The 26,692-nt window shown below is 62.3% G+C and overlaps 2 protein-coding genes across 5 annotated transcripts; both read right to left on the reverse strand.

Annotated features, from left to right (window-relative positions):
* Positions 1-977: 977 nt before the first annotated feature.
* On the reverse strand, positions 978-9,059 carry PMVK (phosphomevalonate kinase). 3 transcript variants are annotated; one of them, XM_027613857.1, is made up of 5 exons: positions 8,880-9,059; positions 6,968-7,031; positions 4,364-4,516; positions 2,165-2,294; positions 978-1,418 (listed from the first exon to the last, which is right to left on the reverse strand). In XM_027613857.1, exons 1-5 carry the CDS (start codon positions 8,972-8,974, stop codon positions 1,282-1,284), a joined length of 579 nt encoding a protein of 192 aa, XP_027469658.1. In that variant the 5' UTR covers positions 8,975-9,059; the 3' UTR covers positions 978-1,281. The 3 variants fall into 3 exon arrangements, with proteins under 3 accessions (XP_027469658.1, XP_027469659.1, XP_027469661.1); XM_027613858.2 differs by having other exon boundaries at positions 9,006-9,051; XM_027613860.1 differs by lacking the exon at positions 8,880-9,059 and having other exon boundaries at positions 4,364-4,397.
* A 7,530-nt stretch (positions 9,060-16,589) lies between these two features.
* Positions 16,590-26,322, reverse strand: PBXIP1 (PBX homeobox interacting protein 1). Of its 2 annotated transcripts, none has more exons than XM_027613676.2 (11): positions 26,251-26,322; positions 23,861-23,947; positions 22,175-22,301; positions 21,881-21,945; positions 21,643-21,808; positions 20,189-20,422; positions 20,046-20,069; positions 19,728-19,783; positions 19,497-19,601; positions 17,782-18,989; positions 16,590-17,357 (listed from the first exon to the last, which is right to left on the reverse strand). In XM_027613676.2, exons 2-11 carry the CDS (start codon positions 23,909-23,911, stop codon positions 17,312-17,314), a joined length of 2,082 nt encoding a protein of 693 aa, XP_027469477.2. In that variant the 5' UTR covers positions 23,912-23,947; positions 26,251-26,322; the 3' UTR covers positions 16,590-17,311. The 2 variants fall into 2 exon arrangements, with proteins under 2 accessions (XP_027469477.2, XP_027469476.2); XM_027613675.2 differs by having other exon boundaries at positions 19,701-19,783.
* Positions 26,323-26,692: the final 370 nt, after the last annotated feature.

The raw sequence follows: 26,692 nt of genomic DNA on the forward strand, positions 1-26,692 counted from the left end.
ACGACTACCAGACACACGTGGCCAGCCAGCAGGGCGTTTACCTCCCAGGGAGAATTGGAAGGACACGGGAAAGGCCACAGCAGAAGACATGAAGGAGTCCATGGTGCCGGCTGCCCATGAGAGCCAGAGAGCTGGCGTCGGGAAACGGCGAGCCAGGGAGGAGCTCTGGGCGGGAACGACGCAGTTCAGTTTGGGGGACATATGAGTGGGGGGAGGGGTGCAGGGCAGAGAGCGGGGTGCTCAGCAAGGTCTGGGGATGGCCAGGAGCCATGCACACCCTCGAAACCTGAGCAGGTCACCTTCCTTCTCTGAGCTCTTGGCATTGGCTAAATGCAGGTGAAAGGACTCTCTTTGGGGCGCCTGGGTGACTCAGTTGGTGAAGCGTCTGCCTTCGGCTCAGGTCATGGTCCCGGGGTCCTGGGATCGAGCCCCATGTCGGGCTCCTGGCTCGGCAGGAAGCCTGCTTCTCCCTCTGCCGCTCCCCCTGCTTGTGCTCTCTCTCTCGCTCACTCTCTCAAGTAAATAAAATCTTTCAAAAATAAATAAATAAAATAAATAAAAATAATAAAATAAAATGAAATGAAACAGGTCAAGTCCAAAACCCCATGCGGGCACGCTGAGGCTCGACGTGGTGATGTGACCTACCCAGGGCCACACAACGCTTACGAGGAGCCCGTGGATCTCCGGCGCTTCTGCCACTCCACGGTACCTCCATCCCCCTGGGTACTTGCCAGTGGCACTTTCTGTAGCACCTGGAGCCTCTTGTGGGGCCGTCCCAAAAGATGAGAACCTCAGACCCCAACCCTGCCTCCCACGCAAACAGGCCCTTTTCCCGCATGGCGCAGGCCAGCCTCTGCAGGACGTGGCAGCCCAGGCGGGAGAGAGAGCAGGGCCCACAGCCACCAGGGCAGCCCCCGGCCCTTCGGACCCCACGCCGGCTGTGCTGGCGTCCAGGGAATGAGATGTCCAGCTGAGTGTGTGCTCTGAGGTGGTTTATTAGTACCCACGCTGGGGAGCCCTGGGCTGAGGGCGTCCAGACAGGGAAGCCAGGCTGCAAAGGCTGACAAGCCAGCACCGCGGAGGCCCCCCTGCCCTTCCGTCTCCTCCTGAGGAGGTAGGGCGGTCTCTGCACAAAGAAACGAGGCCCCCAGGGGTGTCCTGACTTGTCTGATTTCTGCCGACCCCCAGAAACCTAGGCCCTCTGTGTGCTCCCCACCTCAGCCAGCATCAGGGCCACACATCCAGCAGAAGCGAGGCAGCCGGTGCTCCCGGGACCTGGCGCTAGAGTCTGGAGTGGACAAATGCCACCAGGCCCTCCAGCTGTTCCTCCAGGTGCTGCTCATCCCCATGGTTCTCAATGACCCAGTCGAAGGCGCCAAAGTTGTCTAGGCCACATTCTGACTCAGCGTCGTCCACCCCTGTGCAAGAGGCATGGTGAGGTCAGGCCCTGGCCATGTGGGCAGACACCGGGCGCGGAGGCCTGCTGGCCCCGGATGGAGCCGCCCCTCCCAGCCTCCCTCTGCCACCGGAGAGCCACCTGCACCCACCCCACCACCAGCTGAGGCCCCCAGAGTGTCCACGGACTTTGCCCTTCACTGGCCACTGGCCACTGGCCACGGAGGGTGGATGGGTCTTCTGAAACCACAGACAACCCAGCAGGGCAGGAGGCTTTCATTATGGGAAGCCTCTGATTCAGTCGTCTGGGGAGGCGTCTGCCGGGCCGGTTTACACACTGTAAAGTGAGATCGTGCGGACGAAGCACCAGCAAAGACCTGGCCGTGGTGGACACCCAGGGCATGGCAGCCATACGGAGGGGCGCCCGCTGGGTCCCAGGATCTCAGGCGCGAGAGAAGCCACAGGGCAGGGCCCGGGCCTGCCCCCCAACAGACACGCTGTTCATCAAACACCTGGAAAGCAGAGGTGAAGGACCCAGCGGCGGGCCCCACTGGCCTATAGAGAAGACAGCCCAGTAGGGGCACCGGGCCAAGGTCATGGGGACACCCTCCCCCAACCCACTCTAGTCTCTAATGTGGGGTCAGTCCTGAGCCCCAGGCCCCAGAACCCCTTCTGTACTCCCTCACTCAGTCCCCCAGGCCTGCCAGGGAGAGAGCAGACCAAGAGCGCGGGGGCGGGCGGCCGAGGACAAACGCTGCACACAGCTCACCTGCAGTAAACACCCAGCCCCGTTGCTGTCGGCTCTGCTCCAGGGCCACCACGCGCACCGTCTGTGTCACAGCCCCATAGGCCTCCCGAAACCACTGGATGTCTGAGGCCCTCCGTGTGTCACTCACCAGCTGCGGGGAAGAGCACAGGCAGGTGACCAACAGAACACAGGGCAGAGGGACAGGGCCCTGGGAGTGGTGGGAAGACCCGGGCCCCCTCCACACAAGCAGGTGCACAGGGTTGGGAGGGGCTAGCGAACCCAGATAGATGTCACCCTTCCCCCACGGTCACCCACTGCCCCTCCATGCAGGCCGCCCTCCCGGTCGCTGCCACACGGCTCCGCCGTGGACACACCACGTTCTGGGGCCACTGCTGAGCTGAAGAAGAGGCCGCGGGCTTGGAGGTCAGATCAGCGGGTCCAACACTTGTTTTACAGATGAACAGACTGAGGCCAGAAACAAAGATGCTCTACTGGGCCCTGCTTCCTAGCGCTCTCTAAAACTGAAGTCTGGTTTTGTCAGGTCACAGCCCTAAACTTCTCAGAGGTCTCCCATCATTCTAAGAAAATCCAAAGCCTGTGCCCAGCTTACAAGGCCCTACACGATCTGGCACCTACTTCCATCATGTTCCCGCATTCCCTCCACCGCACGAGCTGGTCTCCTGTCCCCAGACATGCCAACCACGTCCTCCTCGGGGACGCACGCGGCCCCCTCTGCCCAGACAAGTGCAGGCCAGGCTCCCTCACAGGCGACATCTCTGCCCCAGTGTCCCTTGTACGGGAGGCTTCCTACCACCCTGGCTCCCTTCCTGCCCCCTTGCCAGGCCAGACACGCTGTGTACTTTCCTCTGAGCAGCAAGGACCCTGAAATCGTCACCATCTATTAGGTTGTTCGTGGTGGGTGGCCACCCTCCCGGAGTCCGCGGACCAGCGAACGAAGAGGCCGGCAGCTGTTGGTGACGCTGACACGTTCACTCCGCAACTTCCACACACGTGTCCCAGCGAACAGCTGTGCGCGGGCGCTCGGCCGGCGCGGAGCGCAGCGCGGACCCAGTGCTCACGCCCTCGGAGCCTGGGCGCCAGCTGGGCAGCTTCCGGCCCAGCAGTGCGCTCCGCGCTCAGCACCAGTGACACCGAACTCCACCACCCCCTGCAGCCCGCGCGGAGCCCGCCTTGTCCCCGCGACAGCGTACCGTCTTGAGCAGGGCCCCTCCACCCCTGCGGAAAGACCCACGCCCTGGCCTCCACTTCCTCTCCTGGCCCTCGCAGAAGCCACGCCTCTCCTGCTCGGGTGGCTCGGGAGCCCCGGCCCCACTCTTCCAAGGCACCTGCAAGTCTCAGCCTCACCTCCGGCCACTTGCCCCCTCCCCCGACCCCGACGAACACGCACTTGGCTTGGTCCCTGGCCTCCTGCAGGCCCTGCTCAAATGCCGTGTCAGGGAAAGCCTCCTCAGAACCCTGGCCTGCTCAGTTTTGCCCCTTAGGATTTATCCCCACCTGAGGCATTCTATGTTTGTTTGGGGCCTAACCCCCTCCAGCCCGTGTTATAATGTAAATGCCCCGAGAGAAGAGACTTTGTTGTATGTTTGCATGGATGTACCCCCCAAATCTCCGGGAGCCAGGCCAGGTACATGGAGAGAATACGGGCTGCCAGAACGAGGAGGTCAGAAAGGGGTGAGGTGCTATGGGAACACCAGACAGCAAGCATCACTTAAGGCTTGGGTATCAGGGAAGGCTTCCTGGTGGAGGCGGCATGGCAGTCAGGCTAGAGTGAACCCAGGGAAGAGGGAAAGAAGGGGCTGCCTGCTGCAGAAAGCAGGCAGAACACCCACGAAGGCCCTGACTCCAGAAGGAGCTTGACTTAAGGAACGGAGAGAAGGCCGATGTAGCCACAGCACAAGGAGTAGGGAGGCTAACCGGGCAGCAGGACCCGATCGTTCAAGGCCTAGAAGTGTGCATGACGATTTCAAGGTGGTTCAACAGAACGACAGACAAAGGTTCTCAACAGAGCAGTGACCTATCTTGGATTGTTCCTAAACGGCCATTCTGGCTGCTGGGTGGTGAAGGGACTGTAGGGGTGAGGGCAGAAGCCAGGGCCAGGGCAGGAGCTCACACTGCTGGTGACACTCGGCAGGAGGGGAAGCCAGTGAAGACACGGATGGAGAAGGCAAGTGTCCAAAGGCCGCCCCCGAGCCCACTCACCCAGACGGGCTGGGAGACGCCCTCCACGACCTTCCTGCAGAAGCAGCCTGGGTCGGCCTGGCGCTTCTCCTCCCCCCAGCGGATCATGTCCCTCCGGTAGGTCTCCTTGTAGACGCTGGCGTCCAGGAGTCTCTGGAAGTCCAGGCCGTTCTCCTGCCCAAAGCACAGTGTCTGCACCAGCAGCCTCCGCCTCACTGCTCTCCTGAAACAGGAAAGGCCATCCCCGCCCTCGCCCCCACCCCTCCCACCCCTGCAGGGGCGATGCAAGGACAAGGAGGCTGCCACCTAGACTCGGAGGGTGCTGGAAATGAAGAAATCCCAAACAGCAGCAGAAGGAAGAAAAGCCGGGGTAATCCAGAAATTGTTTGGGTTTGTCTTTAAAACGTAGGATGTGGTTTTTCTCTTTTGCAACAGCTTTACCTCCACAATTATTTCTGGCTTAAACCAATCCTGAAATTAGTCTGCATCCCTTGGGCACAGGCTTAGCCTCCAACCAAAGTGAGAAACTTGAAAACAGCGCATGCCGCGACCTCCCCGGCCCCTCCGGCACCGTCTGCCCCAGGTTTCCCGGTCTCCCTCCTCCCCTCCCCCACCCCCAAGTTCCCAGCTCCTCCGTCTGGCTCCAGGCATTCCCGGAGCAGGAGGGGCCGCTCGGACCATCCTGGCTCGCCTTCGCTTCCCCAGGGACACGGGGGGCAGGAGGGGTCCTCCCAGGGGCCTCCGGGGCGGGAAGGGGTCTGAAATTCGTCACTCAGGGCGGCTTCCAGCCCGTCTACTAACTCACTGCAGGAGACCTTCTTGGACTCGGTTTCTTCGTCTGCAAACTGAAGGGCCGCGACCCTGCAGGTCAGTCACCTTCCTGTGCCCTGCTCCAAGGTGAGGCCAGCAGCCACCTCCTGTTGGTGACTTGCTCCCCATGTACTCTTGAGCACAGGCGAACAGCGACCACCAGAAGCCTTATGTTCTGCTTTTCAATTATAGTTCCCTTTGTGTCTTAACAAAACAATGCACTAACATTCATTCTGGGTGGGTTTTGTTGTGTTTACGTGGGGTTTTTTTTAAGTAGGCTCCACACCCAACGTGGGGCTTGAACTCACAACCCTGAGATCAAGAGTAGCAAGCTTCACCCACTAAGCCAGAGAGGCACCTCGGATTTGTTTTTTAATGGGCGTGGGAGAAGTAAGCGTAGGCCGGCCTATGGGTTACCTATTGAGGTTTTAAAAATGCAAACTCCTGGGGCGTCCGGGTGGTGAAGCGTCTGCCTTCCGGCTCAGGTCATAATTCCAGGGTCCTGCATCGGGCTCCCTGATCAGCGGGAAGCCTGCTTCTTGCTTTCCCTCGGCCCCCCTCCCTTGTGCTCTCTCTCTCTCACTCTATCTCAAATAAATAAAACTTTCTAAAAAAATGCACAACTCCTGCCCACACCCCCACCCCAACCCCCATGCCAGCCTGGCTCATAGGTCTGGACCAGGGGCTAATTTGGGAACTCTGGAAGTAGATCAGTGGTTTTCAAACGGCTCCTTGGAGCCCTGGGGTTCTCGGAAGTGCCCAGGTCCCGGTGGGTAGGCTGAGCCCCACCTCCTCCCCCCTCTGCCCCCCCTCCCCCCCATCAGAGTCCCTCCCGGTCTGTCTGCTGGATACAAGGAACTTCTTCATCCCACTTCATTTGGAAAAGGTTCCCACTAAAAAGAACTGTAAAACCCCTGCACCTGTTCTCCCCAGGGCCCGCCCCCCCAGGCTGCCAGCCTACAGATGGGTCTGTTCAGCTGGTGGGAGAAGGTCAAATGGTACAGGAGGGTACTGCCCATGGATAGGGGACTGATGCATGGAAAGAGGAAGACAAATTCATTCTGCGTGGCCCCAGAAGGCCAGACTCAGGCCACCTGACCAGGGGGCTGTGAGCACAGGCCCCTGGACAGAAGCACCCAGAGGTCAAGGGCAGCAGCGTAAGCAGCGAATGCTCCTCAGTCTGGGAAGCTGGTCTCACCCTCGGGGCTCCCTGTCTGAAGTCCGAGGCTCTAAGAGGTCCTGTTTATTTTTTTTACAATCCTATTTTTTTTTAATCCACATGGTTCGAAATTCACAAGATACATATTTGTTTACAGTGAAAGATCTCTCTCTGCCACTGCTCCCCTTGCTGGAGGCAGCCAACGACACAGTCCCCTACATATCCTGCCCTGGCTCCTCACATCCAGCACCCCATAAATACCTGTTACACGGCTGAAAATATAAGCAAATATATTTACAATCTTTCTCCATTTTTATACAAATGCAGCGCTCTCTGTGCCTAGTTTTACATCTTGCTTGACGCCCCAGGTGATTCAATGTCCAAGAGAAGAATTCCAGACCCTCACTAATAACCCAGCCTCAGAGCTGGCAACTCACTTCTCCAGCCCTTCCTGGACACGCTTTCCTGAACACACTCTGGGGAGGTGACCGGAAGCTTAAGGTGAAAACACCCCCAATCGGTCAAGCCACAAAAAATCGAGAGCCATCCACCACCCTGCCGACAGTGGTTGTAGGGACCCTGCTCGTGACAACAGCAGTCGAAGCCCATACGCTGGCTCCTTCTGACCCACCAGATGCCACAGAGCCACCACCTACCTGAGCGTACCGTTCCTTGAGTGGACTGGAGAGCCGAAGGATGGCACACACATCCGCGCCGAGTCTGCAGGACAGGGAGAGCCAGACCCATTTAACCTAGTTTCCAGTCCCCTGACCAGTCCAGGGCACTGAGGTCCCCTCTCCTTTCTCCTTCTTCCTTTTTTTTTTTTTTTTTTTTAAGATTTTATTTATTTATTTGAGAGAGAGAGAGAGAGAGAGAGAAACAGCATGAGAGGGGAGAAGGTCAGAGGGAGAAGCAGGCTCCCCGCTGAGCCGGGAGCCCGATGTGGGACTCGATCCCGGGACTCCGGGATCATGACCTGAGCCGAAGGCAGTCGCTTAACCAACTGAGCCACCCAGGCGCCCCTCTCCTTCTTCCTTTTTGTTTTTGTTTTGTTTTTTTTTTTTTTGGTAGACTCCATGGGGCTTGAACTCATGACCCTGAGATCAAGAGTCAGAGTCACAGAGTCACATGCGCTCCTGAGCCAACCAGAGTCGCATTTCTGCTACTCTACCTCTGTAACTTTGTCACATCTCCTCCTCCCTGACCCTAACTCCTCACCTATACAGTGGGGACAGAACTTTCTGTTCTGCCTCCTACAGGATTATTAAGAAACAGGAATGTGTTGGGCGCCTGGGTGACTCAGTTGTTAAGCGTCTGCCTTCGGCTCAGGTCATGGTCCCAGGGTCCTAGGATCGGGCCCCGCATTGGGCTCCCTGCTCGGCAGGAAGCCTGCTTCTCCCTCTCCCACTCCCCCTGCTTGTGTTCCCTCTCTCGCTGTGTCTCTCTCTGTCAAATAAATAAATAAAATCTTAAAAAAAAAGAAGAAAAAAAGAAACAGGAATGTGCCACAGTCCTGAAACTAACAAGTCAGACAAACATCATCAGGATGACACTGGCAATGTTCCCTGGATGAGGTTACTGCTGGTTCCCCCACAGCCAGGGTATCTCAGTCTCCAGGACGTGGTCACCACAACCGAAATCACTCATTCATTCCCTTGTTCAGTATACTCCGTCAGCCATCTGTGGGGCGCTGTATTTTGATCCGGATAACACACAGCTCCTGCCCTGGACACAGACTCTCTCCAATACTGACCCAGTAAGACAGGCGCCCTTATGTCCACCGTTCAGAGGAGGACCTGAGGGTGAGAACTGACCCACCCAAAGCAACACTGTGGAGTATTGAAGAGTATTGACGCCAATACGTGAAAATGCAAATTAACAGCCACCATTTCCCTGTGTCTTTGCTAGACGCCAACAACTGTTCTAAGATCTTCACATGCATTACTCCTGTAATCCTTACAAGCAGCCTAGTACGATCCCCATTTCACAGATGACAAAAATGAGATGACAGTGGGTAAGAATCTGCAAGATCACAAACGAGTAGGTGGGGAGTCAGGCTGCGAACCCCAGGGGCGCAACTGCACAGACTGTGCTTCTGGCCACTATTTGACTCCTGTAGGGGGGGGGGGGAGGAGAAATGCAGCTAAGGGAAAGGGGGCGGGTCCCTGGTGGGAGCCCGAGGCGACCGCTGCCAGGCCCCCCACGACCTCGTCCAGCCCCCCATCCCAGCAGAACTGTTCCCACCCACAGCACCTCGCTGACACGGAACACTGAGGCGTGGAGCTGGAGCAGAGGGGACGCACTCCTGGGAGCCAGACGAAAGCGTAAACTGAGTCCTGGATCTGGGGATCCCTCTGTGACCTCTACTCCTGCCTAGTACCCCAACCTGGCACCTAACGAAGGGGTCCTGGGGTTTGATGGGCTCCCGCCCTGCAGGCTCCACGAAGCCTGGCCACCCGGCGGCCGCCCCAGCAGCCGTCACCTGCTCCGGAACGCCCGCGGACACCACCCCGAGCCCAGCCCTCGCGCCACCTGGCGCCCCTCCGCCCCGCCCCGCCCCGCGGAGACCTGCTCCGCAGCGCCTCGGCCACGAAGTCCTTCCCGGACTTCCTCTTCCCGCTGACCAGCAGCACCAGGCGCGGGACGCCTCCCGGAGAAGCCATGCGACCGCCTCCCCGCCGCCGTCCAAGATACCTCCCGTGCGGGGACCCGGGGCAGCGCCCGCGCAGCCGCAGAGAGGGCCGCCCGCGGACACGCCCCCTGCCGCCGCACGCCGACGGAAGGCGTGGCTCCGCCCGAAGGACACACCCCCCCACGAGGCTCACTTAGAACGGCCCGGCCCCGCCCAGAGCCTGACGTCACCCGGACACAACCATTCTCCTTCTAGGGGGTGACGTCTCGAAGTGCCCCGGGGTGAGCCTCACGTTGCGCTCCACACAACCCCGCAAACATTAGGGGGAAAGAGCAAACGAGGTAACGCTGAGCAGGTCTTCAAGGCAGCCTCCTCGTGTGCGCACTGAGGCGCACGCGCTAGAGCGACCCCGTCGGTGCCCCGCGGTGAACGCGGGTCCTTCCGGAGGGGCCAGAGGCGGGGGCGCCGGGGGCATGTCTGCGACGTCACGCGGGGAGGGGCGCGCCGCGCGGCTTTGCTGGCGCTGGAGCCGCCGAGGGCGGTTGCGTGGCCTGGCCGGGGCGGGGTGGGGGGGGGGTGGCCCTGGCGCGCTGGCGTCGGTAGGGTGCGCTGAAGGGGCAGGGGAGGCAGCGCGGACCAGGCGACCTCGTGTTATCCCGAGTCCGGCCCGCAGCCAGGCGATGCGGGGGTCTGTCCGCTGCCCGAAAGCCCGCAGCAGTGAGCGCCGTCGCCCTCGGCTAGGGCTCGCTGGCCTGCGTGTCCGAGCTTGCCCGCTCCTGCGAGCCGCGAAGTCCATCAGACGGGAGAGGGGCGGCGCGGGCACCTGCTGCGGAGAGCGGCGGACTCCCCGAGCACCGGAAGCGTGGCGCGGAAGCCGAGCAGAGCAGGGCACGGCCAGGTGCAGAAAGAACGGGCTTCTGGAGGTCCTGTGTTTGCTTTGGTTTTGAAGCGACTCTGCGGTCACCGCGTTCACCGTGCGCTCAGAAGGCTGCACGCAGTGGGGCTTCGGTCCAGCTCGGACGCTTCTCAGGACCCTCAGCGAGTCACACTGAGTTCATCGACGATAACGCTCGTCCCACAGGGCTGCCGGTATAGTAGGTAAATGCTCCAGCATCATCCAGATGTGGAGTTGCTCTTTATTCTGAGCGCCCTGTGGTTTTAGAATTCGACACAGGATCAGATTTTCCAGCACACCCTCAGTAAGCATTTATTCGGGACTCCACGGAAAGCTCAAATCCCTCTTCCATCACACTAGAAAGGACTGGGACTCCCCCCCCCCCCCGCCGCCCCAGCCCCTTCCTTCACTTGACCCAAATCACACCCTCGCCTCTCCCATCCCTGCTGTTAGGAGCTCCTGGGAATTCCCAATGACGATCAGAACTATCCTAACCGCTTCTCAAGTTCCCCTCCTGCCCACTGCCTCAAGTGAATCTCAGTGTCCCCCACTGCCCTCTCAAATGGAGGGCTTATCACCCCCCAGCCCTCATACCTCAGCACAGACTTCATGTCCGCGGTCTCCCTCCTTCCCATGCCGGCTTCCTGGCCTTTATCCCCTCGCCTCTTGGAAAACTCGGGCTCCTGCAAGGCTCCTAACCACCTGGCTGGGCGGCCTTTTCCCTCATCAGTGCTGACAGCCAGCAATCCCGAGACTTGTTCCCTTCCACTGCAGCTTGGCCGCCGGCTCCCGTCACCACTCTCCGAGGCCTCATTGCCTGCATGGTGACCCCTGACCTCAGATGGCCAGGGGGTTCTTCCTCCTCCTCCTCAGACACCAGCTCCCACGGGACACCCTGGGCCTTGCGCCACCCGAAGCCATTTGGCCTGCAGAGTCACCCACTCAGGCGCCCTGCTCTCCAAGGCCACTCACTCACCTACTCCCCAGAGCCGTGCTTCCCTCGCAGGGACACCACTAGCCCTTGAAACTCCGTGCTCCGGGCGCCTGGGTGGCTCAGTCGTTAAGCGTCTGCCTTCGGCTCACGTCATGGTCCCGGGGTCCTGGGATCAGGCCCCGCATCGGGCTCCCTGCTCCGCGGGAAGCCTGCTTCTCCCTCTCCCACTCCCCCTGCTTGTGTTCCCTCTCTCGCTGTGTCGCTGTCAAATAAATAAATTTTTAAAAATCTAAAAAAAGAAGAGAAACTCTGTGCTTGACAACTGCTCATCCTGCCACCACTAAAAGAACTCAAATAAGTTAGTAGGCGTGAAAAGCCTTTGTAAGCCGTACAGGTCTGCAGAAATGTGAGGCCCTCCTTCTAGGGTAGAAGGCCTGGTCTGCAGGCTGGGATGCTGCTGAGGTTGAGGCGGCAAAGAGGGGAGGGCCAGGACTGTCTGGCAGAAGCACAGATGAGCCGGGAAGGCGTGGCCGGAGTTCTTGGGAGATGCCCGACCGTGCTGCCTCAGGGGTTCCAGAAGACGAGGCTTGAAGAAGCCAGTGCCCACCTCGGACTACAGAGAAGTGGCCCCAGGACTCAGGAACACAAGTACCCCTGACAGTCACCCCTCCCTAAAAAGGCAGACTTTTTTTGTTTTGTTTTGTTTTTTTAGATTTTGTTTATTTATTTGACAGGGAGAGAGCACGACAGGCAGGGGAGCTGCAGGCAGAGGGAGGAGCAGGCTCTTAGCAGAGCCTCACTGGATCCCAGGGTTCTGGGATCGTGACCCGAGCCGAAGGCAGACGCTCCACCGACTGAGCCACCCAGGCGCCCCGAACCAGATTTTTTTAAATAAAGATTCATGATTTAGAGAACTATTTTTGTTGTGTTGATGATGGTGCGCTGAATGTCAGCTTTGGAGCTGGGGAACTGACCCCACATCCACCTGCCACTGGACGAGTAATTCATTGATTTCATCCCACGGTGTTTTAGTGACAGAGGTTGGTTTTATTGTATTAAAGGAAGTGGACAGACGCCTCAGAGTCAGGAACCAGGAGCAGAGGAGCTGGGTCTGCGTGGCTGCGGCAAGGCCGTTTCCCAGCCTCGGCAGGTTGCCCGGAGTGGCTTCCCTGTGCTTCTCCCCAGCACCGCACTCACGCTTCCCAAGCACAGCGGTGACCTGCTGCGTGCACACCCGACGGACACAAATGAGCAGAGGAGGGTGGCTCTCTGGGGCCGGTATGGAGGCCAGAAGGGCCCCTTGTGGGCATCCTCAAGGCTGAGCCCTCATAACCCCAAACCCAGGTGCTCATGTCCCAGGGGCAGCTTCCAAGGGCCCCTCCCTCCCAGCCCAGCCCCCTGCAGGTCCAGCCTCCTGTCTATCCAGTCACTGCCCCTCCGCATGGCCAGATGTCTCTGCACAAGGAGCCATGAGTGAGGTCAAAGCTCAAGAGCCACACGAGGAAGAACCAACTCCTCCAGAGCTCTCGCCTGAGAGCCTGCGTTCCAAGGTTGAAAACGTGGAGACAGGAGGGAAGGGAGAAGGAACAGGGGACTCTTGGGGTCAGCAGCCACGGGCTCTGGTCCCCACCCTGCCCCGAGCAAGCCTTGTGACCTTGGGCAAGTCACTTCCCTCTCTGTGCCTCAGTTCTCACTCACCTCTGAACCAAAGAGGTGGGCGTGATGCCCATGAAGGGCTCTCCTAGGACGAGCCTTCTCCTGCCCACAAGCTGGGGCCTCCTGGTGGCAGCAGGTGGCCAGTGAGGCAGTGCCGGGGCGGGGGGCGGGGGCGCGGCCCTGACGGAGACACACAGGTGGGAGCTCAGACACTTCCAAGCCCAGGGCCAGCCCGGCAGGGGTGGGGTGAGTCGCAGTACTGACATTTCAAGAGCCCACTGGTGGCCTGAGGCCTGCCTGGGGTCGGTCTTCCTCCCCTGTCCCAGACCAGCTATGACGGGTCCCTTAGGCAAGCCATCTCCTCTGTCCTGGTCTCCTCATGTGTGAACACTTACTGATGGTCCTACCTTCTCTAAGGCCTACTTCTCAGCGGGACAGAAGAACCCTGAACAGTTTTCAGCCCACCTGGATGAGAGGGGCAGGCCTCACGCCACGGCTTCTCCCACGGGCTGCCTCGGCGAGGGCCCGAGGCTGCCTTCTAGATCAGCAAGCATGGCAGGTCTGTGTGGCCCACGGGTACCGGGCCTCCCAAAGGGGGCTGGCGCTTTCCTCTCCACAGCACCTGCCCTCAGTTCCTGCTGACGGGTGTCCCTCTGACTGTGGACAGGGTCTCAGTGACAACTTCGGTGGACAGGTCGCTCCCCTCAGGCTCAGTAAGGTTAAGTGTCAGCGGTGGTCAGAACTTGTCCGGAGGGGCCCTGCCTTGGAGGAAATGGAGAGAGGGGGACACACACGTGTCTGGAGTAGTGGGCGAGCTACTGGTAGGCTGGATCTCTCCCTCTCCCATACCCTGCAAAGCCCAGCCCAGCTGCGTCCCCCTCTCCACCCCAGCCCTGCGACACCAGATCTTCCTTTCAGGGCGTTGCAGGAGGACGTGGTCACCCACCTGTCCCAGGGCCAAGAAGCAGGAGTTCTCGACCCCCCGGCCCCAGGGCCTAGGCCCATCCAAGGCTGGGCCGCTCTAACACATGCTCCAAGTCAGGCCCACGTTGCCCCTCTCCTGGGCTGTTGGCCGACACCTACTAACTGCCCCAGTTTCACAGCTGGTCCCTTCCTCCCTGGCTGCCAGCAACACAGCACCCGTGTGCACCTTCCTTCATACAGGTGCCCTGCCCCCTGATGCCCTCGATGGCACCCTCCCCCTTGCCCCCTGCAAAGCTCCTCTGTAGCCTTGCAGGTGGGCTGTGGGAGAATCCTGAACCACCCCCTTAACCATCTGGCCACAGGGCTGTTCCCCTCCCTCAAGCCTCACCTCTGCCCAGGCTGAAGCCCCCTCCCCTGTCGCAAATCCTATTATCCTTCACAGTTCCTCTTGACCCGCCAGGCTGAGTCCTCCCTAGCACCATTGAGAAAGGACTGGTAAAATTCTGCTTGTTAGACCAAACCAGGCAGCCTCAGGGGCAAGGACTGGGGTCTGCACAGCGCCCGGCCCAGAGTTAAATGCAAGTTAGCTCCTTCCCCTGCCAGCCCCTGACACATGGTTTGGGAACCAGCACCCTCTCCTCCCACGTCCAAGGCTCACAGAGGCCCCAGCTCCCCCCTTAGAGCTTAGGTAAACTAAGAAAACTACTCTTTGTGACAACCGCTGTTTGAACAGCTTTTCCATTTGTCCTACAGTGACTGATTTCACCCTCGTGACAACCTCTGGGGGGTTGCTTATAGTCCCCACTTTACTGATGGGAAGGCTGAGCCCAAAAGCAAGTAGGAGCACCTCGCCTGAGGCCCACAGGCGGGCAGGGGTGGGGGCCTGAGACTGGGTTTTCTGACCTCAGAGCCTGCTCAGACCAAAGGTCTAGGTCGAGAGACCTGGGCTGGGCCTCCATGTGGCCCAGAATAAAGAACGGGTGAATGAGGCAGGGCCTCTCCCGGAAGCCAAAGCTTACCAAAGAGAAGGGCCCCAGCCTTCCACGAGGTGTGGGGGGGGGGACTCAGACAACTCCGCAAGAGCGGGTGGCAAGGGGCTTCTGTGGCTCAGACAGCTGAGTGGTCAAGTGGGAGGGACCTGTTGTTGTCTGGGTTTAGGGCCATGCAGCCCAACCCCCACCCTGCAGGGTCCCTACCTGACCCACCGTGAGCCTGTGATGCGTGAAGGGACCAGGAACACCTGTGGTCCAGAACAAGGCCGGATGGGGGGACATCCCTGCATCGGGGTGGCCCTGGGAGGTTTCCAAGGCACCAGCCAGCCAGGCCAGCGACGGGCCTACAGGGGGTCTGGGAGAAGTTCTCAGAGGAACATGCACTTTGACTTTCAAGGAGCTCGTGGGGGTCGTAGGGGCCCAACGTCTGCCCCCAACCTTCTCACCGCGCACCCCCCACCCCCTAGGATGGGCAGGACTGGGAGGCAGTAGCGAGAGACGGGGCCTGGGGTCCTGGGGTGGCAGGGAGAGACGGGGGTGGTAAGGGCCGGCCGGGGCCCTGGCGATGGAAGGCGGGGCTGAGGGCGCCGGGGAGGGGGCAGTGCAGGGGCCCGGAAAGGAGTGAGGCTGGACAGTGAGGAGCAGGGATGGGAGGGAAGAAGGGCAGACCAGGGGACAGAGGGGAAGTGGGGACGGGCCAAAGGAAGCAGAATTTCTCCACTGAGAGCAGAAGGCCTGAGAGAGACAGCCCTGACTCGAGTCATTCCCCCACGTTGCCCCCCACCCCTGGAGCCGAGCTCTGAGCTCAGCAGAAAAGGCAGATAAGCCAAGTGCTTAAAGGGGAAGGCTCCAGGCCAGAGCCTGGGAAGGCCAAGCAGGGCCGGGCGGGCGGCAGAGTCCAGTGGGCCTGCCCCCAGGCCCCCCCGCCCCCGGAACAGACCAGCCGTGTGCGTGCGCTTGCGTGTTGGGGTAGGGAGTGCTGCCCCCCAGCTCTAGCCTCCCGTGGCCCATCTCCGCATGCTGGCCCCATGACCAAGTCAGCATTCTGTGACCTCCCGCCACAGTGCTGCTGTGGGTGCACGGAGGTGAGGGAGACGGGGACCTCGTGACCTACGACGGGGGCGTGAGCATCACCTACCTAGGTCAGCCCAGAGACAGGGTGATCGGCGGCCAGTGGCCCTGCCGTCCTGGGCCTCCCCAGCAGACCCTTTGGGTTCCTGGCTTTCCTTTTTGCCCTGATTCAGCAGTTTCTGAGACAGCCAGCTCAGCACTGCTACTCCCCAAGCAGGTAAGAGGCGGGGCTTGGGGGCTCTTCCTCGCCTCCCTGAGTTTGTCCAGCAAATGAAGAAAATGAGCCCCGGAGGAGAAGAACCTGAAAAGCCGGAGGAAGCACCCACACCCTCTGGGAACCCAGGGGGGCCAGGCTGTGCCCCCCTCCCCAGGATGAGGAAGCTGGCCTCCTCACGGGAATCCCAGCCCTGGCAACCCAAGTTGACCCGTCAATTCTGAGCACCTGCCGAAGACCAGGAACGTGAACAGGCTAACACAGGCCTCCTCATGGGACCCAAATCCAGACCCTGGCCTGGAGCCAGCCTGTCGGGGCCCTCCCAACCCCCTCGTCCAGAAGACTCGTTTTCTAAAGACCCCCAGCCCCTATCACGGACCCTCTGCCTAGGAGGAGAGTCTTCTTAGGTCTAACGAGTCCCTCCTGCCGCAGGAAGCAGCTCCACTGGATGCCACGTTCTTGAACACTTCCCCATACCCCCCAGACCTTATAACCGCGCACTGGCGGCTCCGGGTTCAGGGCCCCGCCCCCGCCCCCGCCCCCGCCCCCGCCCGCAGCCACTCAGACGAGCTCACTGGCTTAAAGCCCCGCAGCAGCCAGCGGGCCCCCAAGCACCTGCCGCCCGCCCCAGCTCCCTCCTGGAGCCTGCAGGCGCTCTCCCCTGCCCGAGGTCTCAGCGCGTCATTCTGCCCTACACACACGGGGGATGTCCAGGCAATCAAGGAGGCCCTCAGGAAGAAGGAGTCCTGAGAAGGAGCCCAGCGCGGTCTGGGGTCCGGGAGAGCGCAGGGCGGGCACGAAGTAGTGGGGGAGGCGAGGTCTGCACCAAACGTGGGTCCAGGGCGCCCCCTAGTGGCTCCCCCGCGCACCCACCCCAGAAGCTTGCTGGGGGGTCCTCGCCTCCCTCCTCCTCCACACCCTAGAGACTGACAGCTTCGGAGAGCAAATTATGAACAGGCATTTTGCTTACATTGCTTTATTCAATCTCTCCCCAGCCGTCCAATCCCCTATTTTGAGGATCAGAAACGCTAGGCTCCCAGGGATGGAAGCACACTCCAAAACCTATGCTCATTTTCTCCATCTCCCGGGGGGGCCCCAAGGCGGCTGCCAGCAGAATGGGGAGTTCCGGCCCCGAGGGCCCACGGGTGGCCGGGAGGGTGGCGTGGGGGACAAGGTGGGCGTGGGGGCCCCTGTGCTCAGATACCACCGCCGTGACAGAGCCCCCACCCCACAGCTCCAACAGCATTTTACTGGGGTCTGAGACTGCAGTTCCCACAGGAAGGTGCGGCCACGTGAGAAGCAGGGGTAAAAAGGGGGCTTCACCACCCCCTCCCCGGGGGATGGCTGCTTCAAGTCTAACAAAACCCCAGGGAAAGCCCTCGTGCTGGGCCTCCAGCCAGCAAGGCCAGTCCCGTCCCAGGGGGCACAGGCCAGCGCGTGGAGCCAAGGGGCCCACAGTGGGGGGGCACGCGCGCGAGGATGAAAGCTGAGGCTGCAGAGTCAGGATTCCGCCCCCCTTCCCACCAGAGCCCGCACTGGCACATGTTTGCATAGACAGCAAGACAGATGCAGCCAAGGCCTTTTCCCAGCAGACGGGGCATCGGGGTGGCACTGCGTGATTCTGCTTCCCCTCGGAGCCAGAGGAGAGTCCCGTGGTCCCCGGGGCCAGGGGATGCCAGGCCTCAGCCCCTCCCCGGGCCCCGCCAGTGTCTGTTCTTCTTCCCTGACCTGTGGGGAGACACAGGGTGGGGGCAGGAAGAGGTCTTCAGGGGACGATGCCACGCGGTGAGAAGGGGCTCCTGGAGGGGAGGGGACCCTGTTCCTCCAAAGGCAGCCAACACAGGGACCAGGCCGCGACCCCAGGATGAAGTCCCCAGTCAGGGCGGCAGGAAGGCGAAGCAACCCCCCTAGCCCCGGGCGCCTGGGTCTGAGCGGGACAGAGCAGCTCATGGGAAACCTCCCTCCCGCCCCGCCGCCCGGCCCCTCCGCCGGGTCCGGCCAAGAGGGGCCGCCCAGACCACTACAGAGTGAGCTCCTGGAAGACAGGCTCCGAGGGTAGCCAGGTGCGGATTAAAAGTGGCTCCAACGAAGACCCCTCCTTACGGCCCCTGCTCCTCCAGATACGCCCCCCTCCACTGGCCCCGGCCCCCACCTCTTCTTTGGTGCCTTGTCTCCAAAGAAGTGGCTGAAGATGAAACTCTCCAAGTCATCCACCTCATCATCATCACCGGTCTGTCGCACGGCCACCTCTTCCAGGCTGTCCTCCAAGGCATCCACGAAGTCCCGGAAGCGGAGGCGATCGTGGCGGAAGAAGCCATCCTCGCTGAAGTAAGCAGGCGAGAGGGGCAGCTCCTTGGACAGCTGCCCGGCCCAGGGCAGCCGCGCCAGGTAAGCCCTCAGCAGAGAGGCCAGCTCCTGTTGCCGCACCGGGGCCAGCTCCACGCCGAAGTCCAGGCCCTCCTGCCGGGCACACTCGCGCACGCCCGAGCAGCCCTGGGGCGCCCGGTACTTGTGCCTCGACAGCGCTGCCCACAGTGGCAGGGGGTCAGGCCCGGCTTTAGCCCCCTCCCTGCCCTGAGGGTGCTTCTGCCTCTCCACGGAGGACTGGGGGCCCCCACTCTTCCGAGGGGGCTCCTTGGGGCGCCGGCGCTCGCCACCCTTCTTGCTGCCCCACTCCCCCTCCCTTGGCTTGCCCTCCTTCCCCTTCCGAGCCAGCTCCCCATCCCCCTCACCCTGCCAGCCTTTCTTTCTTTCGCGGCCAGACCCCTCCTTCCTGTGCTTCCGGGGCTCAGCGTTCCGGTCCCCCTGCCCATCCTGCCACTTCTCCCTCCCACCCCCTTCCCTAGAACTCTGGAAGTGGGCCTCTGAGTCATTGGCACGGACCCCAGGATGCTCGCCCCAGTTCTGCAGGCCCTGGAACTTCTGGGCCAGTCTGTGGCCCAGCTCGGTCAGGCCAGCAGGCGCCGGGTCCCCACGGCCCGCGCCCCTTAGGCTCTGCTCCAGGTCCTGCTGCGTGGACCCCAGCAGCTGCCGCGGCCTCTCTGGCTCCTGCCTTAAGGCCTCAGCCTCAGCCTCCAGCCGCTCCTTCTGCTCCAGGAAGCCAGCGTCGGGCTTCTGCTCCCTGGGACCCGGCTGCTCGGTGACCCTGCCACCCTGGGAGCCCCAGCTGAAGCACACCCCGTCCGGGCCCCGGACGCAGTCGGCCTCCAGCCCCTGCAGCTGGGCCCGCAGCTGCTGCAGCTCCAACTCCAGGGCGCGCTGCGAGGACTGGCCCTGCCGCAGGGCCCCGCGCAGCCGGGCATTCTCCTCTTCCAGCTCTCTGGGCCGCTGCATCAGGCCCTGAAGCTCTTCCTTCTGGGCCTGGGGTGGGGGGTGCCACAGGAGGGCCCTGTCAGGGCCGGCCCAGGGCCTCCCACCCCATGAGCGTCCACCCCGTTCCCACGCAGAGAATTTGGTTCTCCTGTTCTTTGCCACCCACGACCTGCACCCGAGCCTGCGACCTCAAGTTCCCTCACAGACCATGTCCTTCTGTAGGCACACGCTGCGGCTCGCCTGAGATTAGCCGAACGTGGCTCTTGCTGCCCTTTCCACCTCCCACACCCAGCACAGACGTTACTAACTGACCCCCACACTGCCTGCCCTTTCGTGCCTCCACGGCTCCAGGCAAAGCAGAGCCATCAACTGGGGGCCCAGCGGGCAACAGGCATGCCGGCCCGGGCCTCGGCAGGAGGACTGTGAATACACTCTCCAGGGGACGAGAGAGGGCTGAGGTGGGGGGTAGCAAAGACAGCTTCTTCTGGGCGAGGACACGAGGGCAGCACCCGGCCGAGGGAGGGCCCGCCTGGCGCCTGCCCCGCGCATGCGCACCTGCAGCTGGGCCTGCAGCAGCCGGATGTCCTGGTTCTCCTTGGCCAGCAGCAGGGCCATGCTCTGCAGGCTGGGGACGCTGTCAGAGGGTCGTGGGACCCCATCCTGAGGGCAAAGGAGCCAGTGACCCCTCCTGCCCCACAGCCCAGGTGGCCCTGGACGGCCCCAGCCGGCTCCGCACAGCTCCGGGCTCAGGGAGCATACCTGCCCGTCCCCCGCAGCATCACGCACCTCCGTGTCCAACCCCGTGTCCGGGAAGACCTGCAGTTCTACTTCCTCCACGGGCCCTGCAGGAAAGCCAAGTCCCCAAACGGCCCCAGCACACACCAGACCCCTCTCCCACCCACTCCCTCCCCTACACACACACGGCCACTCTCCTGCCCCGGACCCAGGCCCCACGGCTGAGAGGACTGGCAGGGAAGGGGCCCAGGGTCAGCATGAACAGCCAAAAGGCCAGTCACTAGTCAGAGATGGCCAGCCCCAGAGAACCGGCCCCGGCAGCCTCCCCCAGGGCTCGGCCAGGACAAGCCAGGCCCCGTCCCCACTCACCCCTGTCCGACTCTGACAGACCACCTGCAGATGGAGACGGAGGAGCGTGGTGAGGCCCACAGAGGACGGGGTGGGGAGCAGGCTGCGGCGTGGCGGGAGGGCCAGAGGCGGACACAGGCCCCGGCAGGGGAGGCGCCACTCACCGGAGAAGAGGAGGATCCCCAGGCCCAGCAGAACCAGGGCCCCAAGGACGCACACGTTGAGGGAGATGCCCAGCTCGCAGCCCGCACCCTCGCCTCTGGCCTGGCCCTCCGTGCCTAGGGGCCCCACGGGCTGAGGAGCGCTGGGCTGCCGGCCCCGCCGTCTCCGCAGACCCCCCACGTCCACATCGGTGTCGTCCTCGCTGCTAGAGCAGTGGGCCTCCTCCCTGGGCCAAGCTGGAGGAAGGGATGGCAGTGAGGCCACCGGACAGCAGGACGCAGTCAGAGACCGCAGACAGGGGCGTGCAGGGGCCCTGGCCGCATCCACCCGGGCAGCGATGACTGCCCCGCCCAGCCGAGGGGGGCACCAGCCCTCCAAGTCGCAAACTCGAGGAGCAGCTCTACCCTAACTCAGCCCCCTTTTCCTCCCACGCGTGCTCCGCCTCAAGCCCCCTGTGCAGCTCCTATCTGCCTGGCCACCGCCTCTCGGGCCTCCTGGCTCTTCCTGGCCTAAAGGGAGGGTGCCTGGGGGACTGTCCGCCGCACTGCACACTGTCGTCCCCACCAGCGACTTCACTCCACGACAGGCGAGCCCCCGGTCTCCGGCTCCTGACCCGGACGACTGGCCATGGGCCAGCCACTCCCGCCTGCCGTCGCCCGGGGACCAAGCTCTCAGCATGCTGCCCTCCACGCTGGTTCTCCTCCAGGCCCACCCCCCATTCCGAGAAAGGTACCACTGCTACCCTCGGGCTGCCTAAGCTCCCCCTTTTGCCTCACACCCAGACAACTTGGCATCACATACCCCGGATCTGCCTGCCTGGTGGTCTTCAGCACTCGCCCCCTCTGCGGCCCCAACCTCTCCCTCTACCTGTCACCGCTCAGAGATGGGAGTCATATGCTGCTCGGCCACAAGCCCTGGACACCACCTCTTTAGCACAGGACGGGCGGACCCGTCCCTCTGCAGATGCTACAGCCTCGGCCTGGAGCATGCTCTTCCTCCGACCCTACTGACCCAGAGCCTCCTGTCTCTCAGGGCTGCACTCAACAAGCCCTCCAGTGTGAACCTTCCCCCAAGCGTGCCCGCCCCCCTCACCCTTCCCTCAACTTGGCCCCTGACGGGACTCGTCCCCCTCTGAGTCTCGGGGGCCCAGAGCGGACACATGTCGGAGGCTCAGGGGATGAGAGCTGAATCGAGACGCAAGAGAAGAAGCCCCGTGGCAGAGGGGAAGAGTCCGGCAGACCCGGGCCCTGCCACTTACCAGCTACGTGACCTTGGTCACATCAAGTAACCTCTCTGAGCCTCGGTGTCCTCGGGGGCAGTGGTGGGGATTCACTGACACAGCATAAAGAGACCCCTAAGCCACTAAGTGCTAGGGCCCGGACCCCAGCCACGCTCGGCAGCGAGCACTTGGTCCCCCACTCCTTCCAGAAGGAGAGTAAAGAGGGGCACATCTCACCTGCGTTGGGCAACGAAGGCAGGCTCCCCGGGGGGCTCTGACCCTCCGCATCCTCTGTGTCCGGTCCCAGGCCTGCTGCCGCAGGGGCCTCGTCCGAGTCTCCCTGGACCAGTGTGTCTCCTGGGCCAGGGGGGCCCCCAGCACAGCCATCGCCTTCCAGGTCCCCCTGAGCAGACACGGCCGTGAGCACCCCGGGCCCCTCCCCGCTGCCCGCCCCGGTCCACTGAGAGGTCCTCACCTCCGCCTCAGTCTGCTCTGACAGAAGGGGCCCACACTGGGAGCTTTCGCTCTGGAAGACGGTCTCTGTGGTGGAAGAAAAGGCCCAGGGGAAACACCACTGCCCCGTGGTGCCCCAGATGAACTTCCTACACAGCCCTCTGGCTGCTGCAGGCCCGGCCGGGTTGGAAGGGCAGAAAAGCACCAGGACGAGACGAGGCAGGAAGGCTTTAGACCAGGACGAACCCAGGAAAGAAGGACCGAACCCCCTGTCTCGGAGGAAACGGGGGCCCCGCCCCCAGGGGAGCCCTGTTACCTCCTCCAGCCTCAGCCCCCGCTAACTCTTCCAAAGCTGCCTTGGAGGGGCTCCCGAGGGCCTGGGGGGCTCGCTCCGATGCTGGGTCCACCGTGGATTCCTGGCCCAGGGTCTCCACGGGCAGGCTCTGAGGGAAGGGGTGCAGGCAGAAGGCCGCTGCAGAGGACAAATCCGGGAGCACGGGGGCTCTGCTGGGGTCCCTGGGCCCCGCCGCACCGCTCAGCGACCCCCACCCACATCTCACACTCAGTCATGAGCCGAGGCAAGGTGCGCGGCGGGGGTCGGCTGGACGTGGGCTTGGGCCGTTCCCTAATCTCACCTGCTGCTGTGAGGAACCTTCCAGAGGCTATTTCTGTTCAGTTAAAAAGTGCCACTGGACCAAGACACCAGATCACACAGACCTGGTGCCCCCAGCCCCGCCCTCCCAAAGAAGCCGGCTGAGGCCTGGATCTCCCCGCCTCCCCACAAATGAAGCCTGGCAACTGGCTGGAAGGTGGAGGCAAGAGGACAAAGCCCCCTGGAGGCTAAGGGGCCCCATCGGCTTCCCTGTAGCTGTCCACACCACAGGCCGCCCACGTCACCTGTGCCTCCCAGGCCCTTCCAGCCCCTGCCCTGCCCCGCACACCCCACCCCCCACCGCTGCCCAGAGGAGACAACTCACCCCAGCCCCACCTGGGCTCTCCCTCCCTGCGCACCCCTGCTCCAGCAGGCCCACCACCCGCTCCCCACCCAGGGCTCCCACCACCCCTCCAAGAATCATTCTCCACCTGAGTATGTTCTTTGCAATTTTCAAACCACTTTTCTCTCATGGCCGCCCCTATAAGCCGGGGATCATGACCCCCCTTTTACAAGGGGAGGACAGAGGTAAAATCCCAGCGGTCAGCAAAGGCCCCCAACAGGAGGCCAGGGCTCTGGAAGACGGTGTCCGTTCCTCTCCTCTGCCGCTGAGCCCCAGGCCGTGTCCTGCCCCAGCACCTCCCTGAGGCCAGCTTCCTCCCTCCCCTCCCCCCTCCCCCCTCCCCCCTCCCCCCCTCCGGGGAGGGGAGCTCCCTGCAGTGCTAACACAGCAAGTCGCCAGGGCTGGGTCCCTTGACGACCCCCTTCTCCCTTCTCAGTGGCTCTGGGGACACGGGAGCCCACTGGCTTCCTGCCCTGCCAACCACCAGCTGCACTGCAGGACCCTCAAAATGCTCCCCTGCTCACCCCACCCACACGGCAGCACCCCCTCTGCCCAGGGCAACGGACTGTCCTGAGTCCCTCTGACCCACAGCCCTTCCGTGATCCCCCCTCAGGAAGGCGCCTGGGTGCCTGAGTCTTCGGGGGTTCCCAGGCTCTGCCTCCCACTTCATTCCAGCACAGTCTAGCCCACGTCTCCACCTCATCCCGTGGACTGCCTCAGTCTCCCCCAAAATGGCTTTCCTGTTGTTGCCCCAGACCCTCTCCTCACGCCGGTCCCCTACTTCTTGCAGCTGACCCCATGGTACCCTTCTTTCGAGGCCCGGTCCCAGTCCCGCCACCTGATTCCTGGGGCCCGATCTCCCCCCTCCTGCCCCTGAGTGTTCCCCTGGCAGCCAGCAGGAGGTGACACAGGTGACCGTGGGCACCAAGGAAGGGCACAGACCCGGGGAGCGGCCCAGGCCTGCCAGAACCTCTCTTCCGGGGGGTTCCCAGGCCTGCTCTCCCTACCTCCGAGCCGGCAAGCACCCAGCTGTTGTCAGAGTCTGGGCAGGAAGCCATAGTTGCTGAGGTCTGTGAAGCCGCTGTCCCCGCCGCCTGCAGAGAAAAGCGCTCTTCAGGACCCCAGTTCCCTTCCGCAAAGGCAGGATGCAGAGAGGAGCCTTGGCTGGGTCCCAGGGCTGGGCAGCAGCTTCCAGAACCAACCCTTCTAACTCTAACACCTCCACTGTTCTGGGCAGTACCAGCCTCGCAAATCAAAACCTGTCAACAACCACAGAGAAGTTCACCTCTCCCGGGGACCAGTGAGGCCTTGAAGACTGGACTGGTCCTGAAAGGTCAAAGCACAGGGCCGGAAAGGCTACGAGGGCCAACCAGGCCAGCCCCCTCAGGCCAGAGTCAGGGAAGAGGAAGGCCATACAGGATGGCTAACTTGACTTTGCCAGGGACAAGCAGCTGACGAGAGGAGTGAGGAAAATAACCACCCCAGACTTTCCCACCATCACCACCACCTCCCCCACCAGGGCTCAGAAGACAGGACTCCCACCCAGCATCAGCCCTTCACACGGTCTGGTTCGGGGATCCCCAGCTCCGGCTGCATACTGGAATCACCTAAGAATCTGATTTAACTGCTCTCAGGGTCAGGCTCAGGCCTGGGTCTTTTTAAAAACTTCCCAGACGGTCCTCATGTGCAGCCAGGCCTGAGAAGAGTTGGCAGATCCATTCGCAGGTACCCTTAGCAAGTCTCCTTGTCACGCCAATTCTCCTTTCTGGATTCGGTTTCCTTGCTCTGTGATCTGCAGAGTTCCATCTTAGGGAACTTGAAGGCTACGGGGAAGGGCCCTCATGACAGCTCAGAGTTACAAAGACTACAGTTTGCAAAGCACTGCAGGGCTGTGGGCCTGCCCCTCGCTAATCTACTCTGACTTGGCAGGACTGGGGTGGGAAGTCCTCCAGCTTCCAAAGCCTGATACAAAGCAGGCTAAGAGGAGGGAGACCTATCCTGTCACTCAGGCCCAGGACTGTCCCCTCAGGCTGGGCAGCTGCAACTGGGGCCTGGCACAAGGCAGGAGGGGCAGACGAGCCGACCCCCCAAGTCTTGGACTGTGGTCCTTCAGACGGTAAGTGACTGTTTCCTGAGGGGCCAAAAGGGCAGCAAGTGGACAGGGCTCTGTAAGCAGACCCCGGGAAGGGAGGGGAGGCTTGGGAAGAAGTACTGCAGCATGACATCCCCACGCGGCCCCCTTCTGTTTCAGCTGGTGCAAGTCCTCCTGCACAGTGCTCTAATGACCTGTGGCCCTTTGAGATCCACGGCTGGGACAGACACCTCACAGTGTCTTCCCCAATGCCCATGCCTCCCCAGCACAAGCAGCATCCCCAGGACACCCTGGCCAGCTTCTGCAGCATCCCCAGAGCGGCTGCCCCCCTACGCACACACTGGGCTGTCATTGTCCCCCCCATCCCCAGCTGCTGGTCCCAGAGCGTCTGCTCCCCCCCACAGGCACACACTGGGCTGTCATCAACCCCCCCCCCCCGCCGCCCTGTCCCCAGTTGCTGGTCGCAGAGCGGCTGCCCCACCCCCACAGGCACACACTGGGCTGTCATCGTCCCCCCGGCCCCGTCCCCAGTTGCTGGTCGCAGAGCGGCGGCCCCACCCCCACAGGCACACACTGGGCTGTCATCGTCCCCCCCCCCCCCGTCCCCCGTCGCTGCGTGTGACTGCTAACAGGTGGTGGCAGGAAGGAAGTGGCAGCAGCTTGGGCCGAAGTCCCTGTTTATCCCTGGCTGTGTACAGCCTGCTCCGGTCCTCCAGAACCAGGCACCATGGCAACCAGGGTGATGTCAGACCCGCCATCTCCATGGAAACTAGCCACGGTATCTGGGTCAAGAAGACAAACACTTCGGAGACCCAAACAGGAGACAGCCTGGAACCCCTGCACTGAGGGTCCCAAACTCGGCTTCCTCTCTCGCCGCCGAGTCCATCCCAGATGCCACAAGCTAGCCCCGCGCTCCCCGGCCCGCAGCTCCTTGCCTTATTAGGAAGTTGCTTCCTCGGTCTAACCTCCACCCCTCCCCGCGCTGTTTCCAGAGCTCTTTCTCGCCGACCTCTCCGCCTCCACCCCCTCCCCACTCGCAGTCGGGCAGGATCCAACAAAAACACACTTTCAGGCTTGTCGGGCACTTCTGCCATTTCTAAAAGACAGCTAAAGGGGGAGCTCTCCCCCTCTGGCTAGCTGCACTCCGCCCCTCCAAGAGTGGTTCCCCCAAACCTCTAAGGCGGAGGAGCCGCAGGAGCCCGCCCGGGGCGCCCCCCGACCGCGGCCCTGCGGCGACGCGCACGCCCGGCTGCGCCCCCCGGTCCCACGGCGGGTCCGGAGGGCCCCCGTCCCGTAGGGCCTCACCTGCCTGCGCCTTCGGTCTTCACCCGACCTGTTGCTGCCGCCCCGGGTTTCCAGCCCCGGGAGGGAGGGAGGCTCACGTGACTGGGGCTGGCCAATGGAAGGTCAACTTCCCTGAGGGGGCGGAAACTTTCGGCCAATAAGAGCTGGAGTTGAGAGGCGGGGTCGGGGAGGAGGCCCTGCACCGGCCCCGGACCCCGGCTGACCTCCCGGGGACGGACTGCGCTTGCCGCGAACTGCATTTCGGGTGACCACCCCTCCTTTCCCGGCGTCTAGACAGTTTCTAGAAGGAAGACCCAACTGAAAGGCAGAGGCACCTCCCGAGACAGAGGGCCAAGGTCGACCGTAGGACAGACAGACGCAGCTGCAGGATGGGGGAAGGGACACGGCGAGCGGAGGGTTGGCAATAGCTCTCCCGCTGTTCTCCCCCAGCTCCGGTGCAGAG

The sequence above is a fragment of the Zalophus californianus genome, chromosome 10, assembly GCF_009762305.2.
Source record: "Zalophus californianus isolate mZalCal1 chromosome 10, mZalCal1.pri.v2, whole genome shotgun sequence".
NCBI classification, from domain to species: Eukaryota; Metazoa; Chordata; class Mammalia; order Carnivora; family Otariidae; genus Zalophus; species Zalophus californianus.

What these genes read in the sequence shown, in the direction of transcription:
- PBXIP1 (XM_027613675.2), bottom strand. Translation starts at nt 23,911, where the DNA reads ATGGCTTCCTGCCCAGACTCTGACAACAGCTGGGTGCTTGCCGGCTCG. An exon ending in GGGGGCTGAGGCTGGAGGAG is followed by an intron (nt 21,946 to 22,174) that starts GTAACAGGGCTC and finishes CTTCCACCACAG; the next exon opens with AGACCGTCTTCCAGAGCGAA. An exon ending in GCCTTCGTTGCCCAACGCAG is followed by an intron (nt 20,423 to 21,642) that starts GTGAGATGTGCC and finishes CCCTTCCTCCAG; the next exon opens with CTTGGCCCAGGGAGGAGGCC.
- PMVK (XM_027613857.1), bottom strand. Translation starts at nt 8,974, where the DNA reads ATGGCTTCTCCGGGAGGCGTCCCGCGCCTGGTGCTGCTGGTCAGCGGG. An exon ending in GCCGAGGCGCTGCGGAGCAG is followed by an intron (nt 7,032 to 8,879) that starts GTCTCCGCGGGG and finishes CCTGTCCTGCAG; the next exon opens with ACTCGGCGCGGATGTGTGTG. An exon ending in GGGCTGGGTGTTTACTGCAG is followed by an intron (nt 1,419 to 2,164) that starts GTGAGCTGTGTG and finishes CCTCTTGCACAG; the next exon opens with GGGTGGACGACGCTGAGTCA.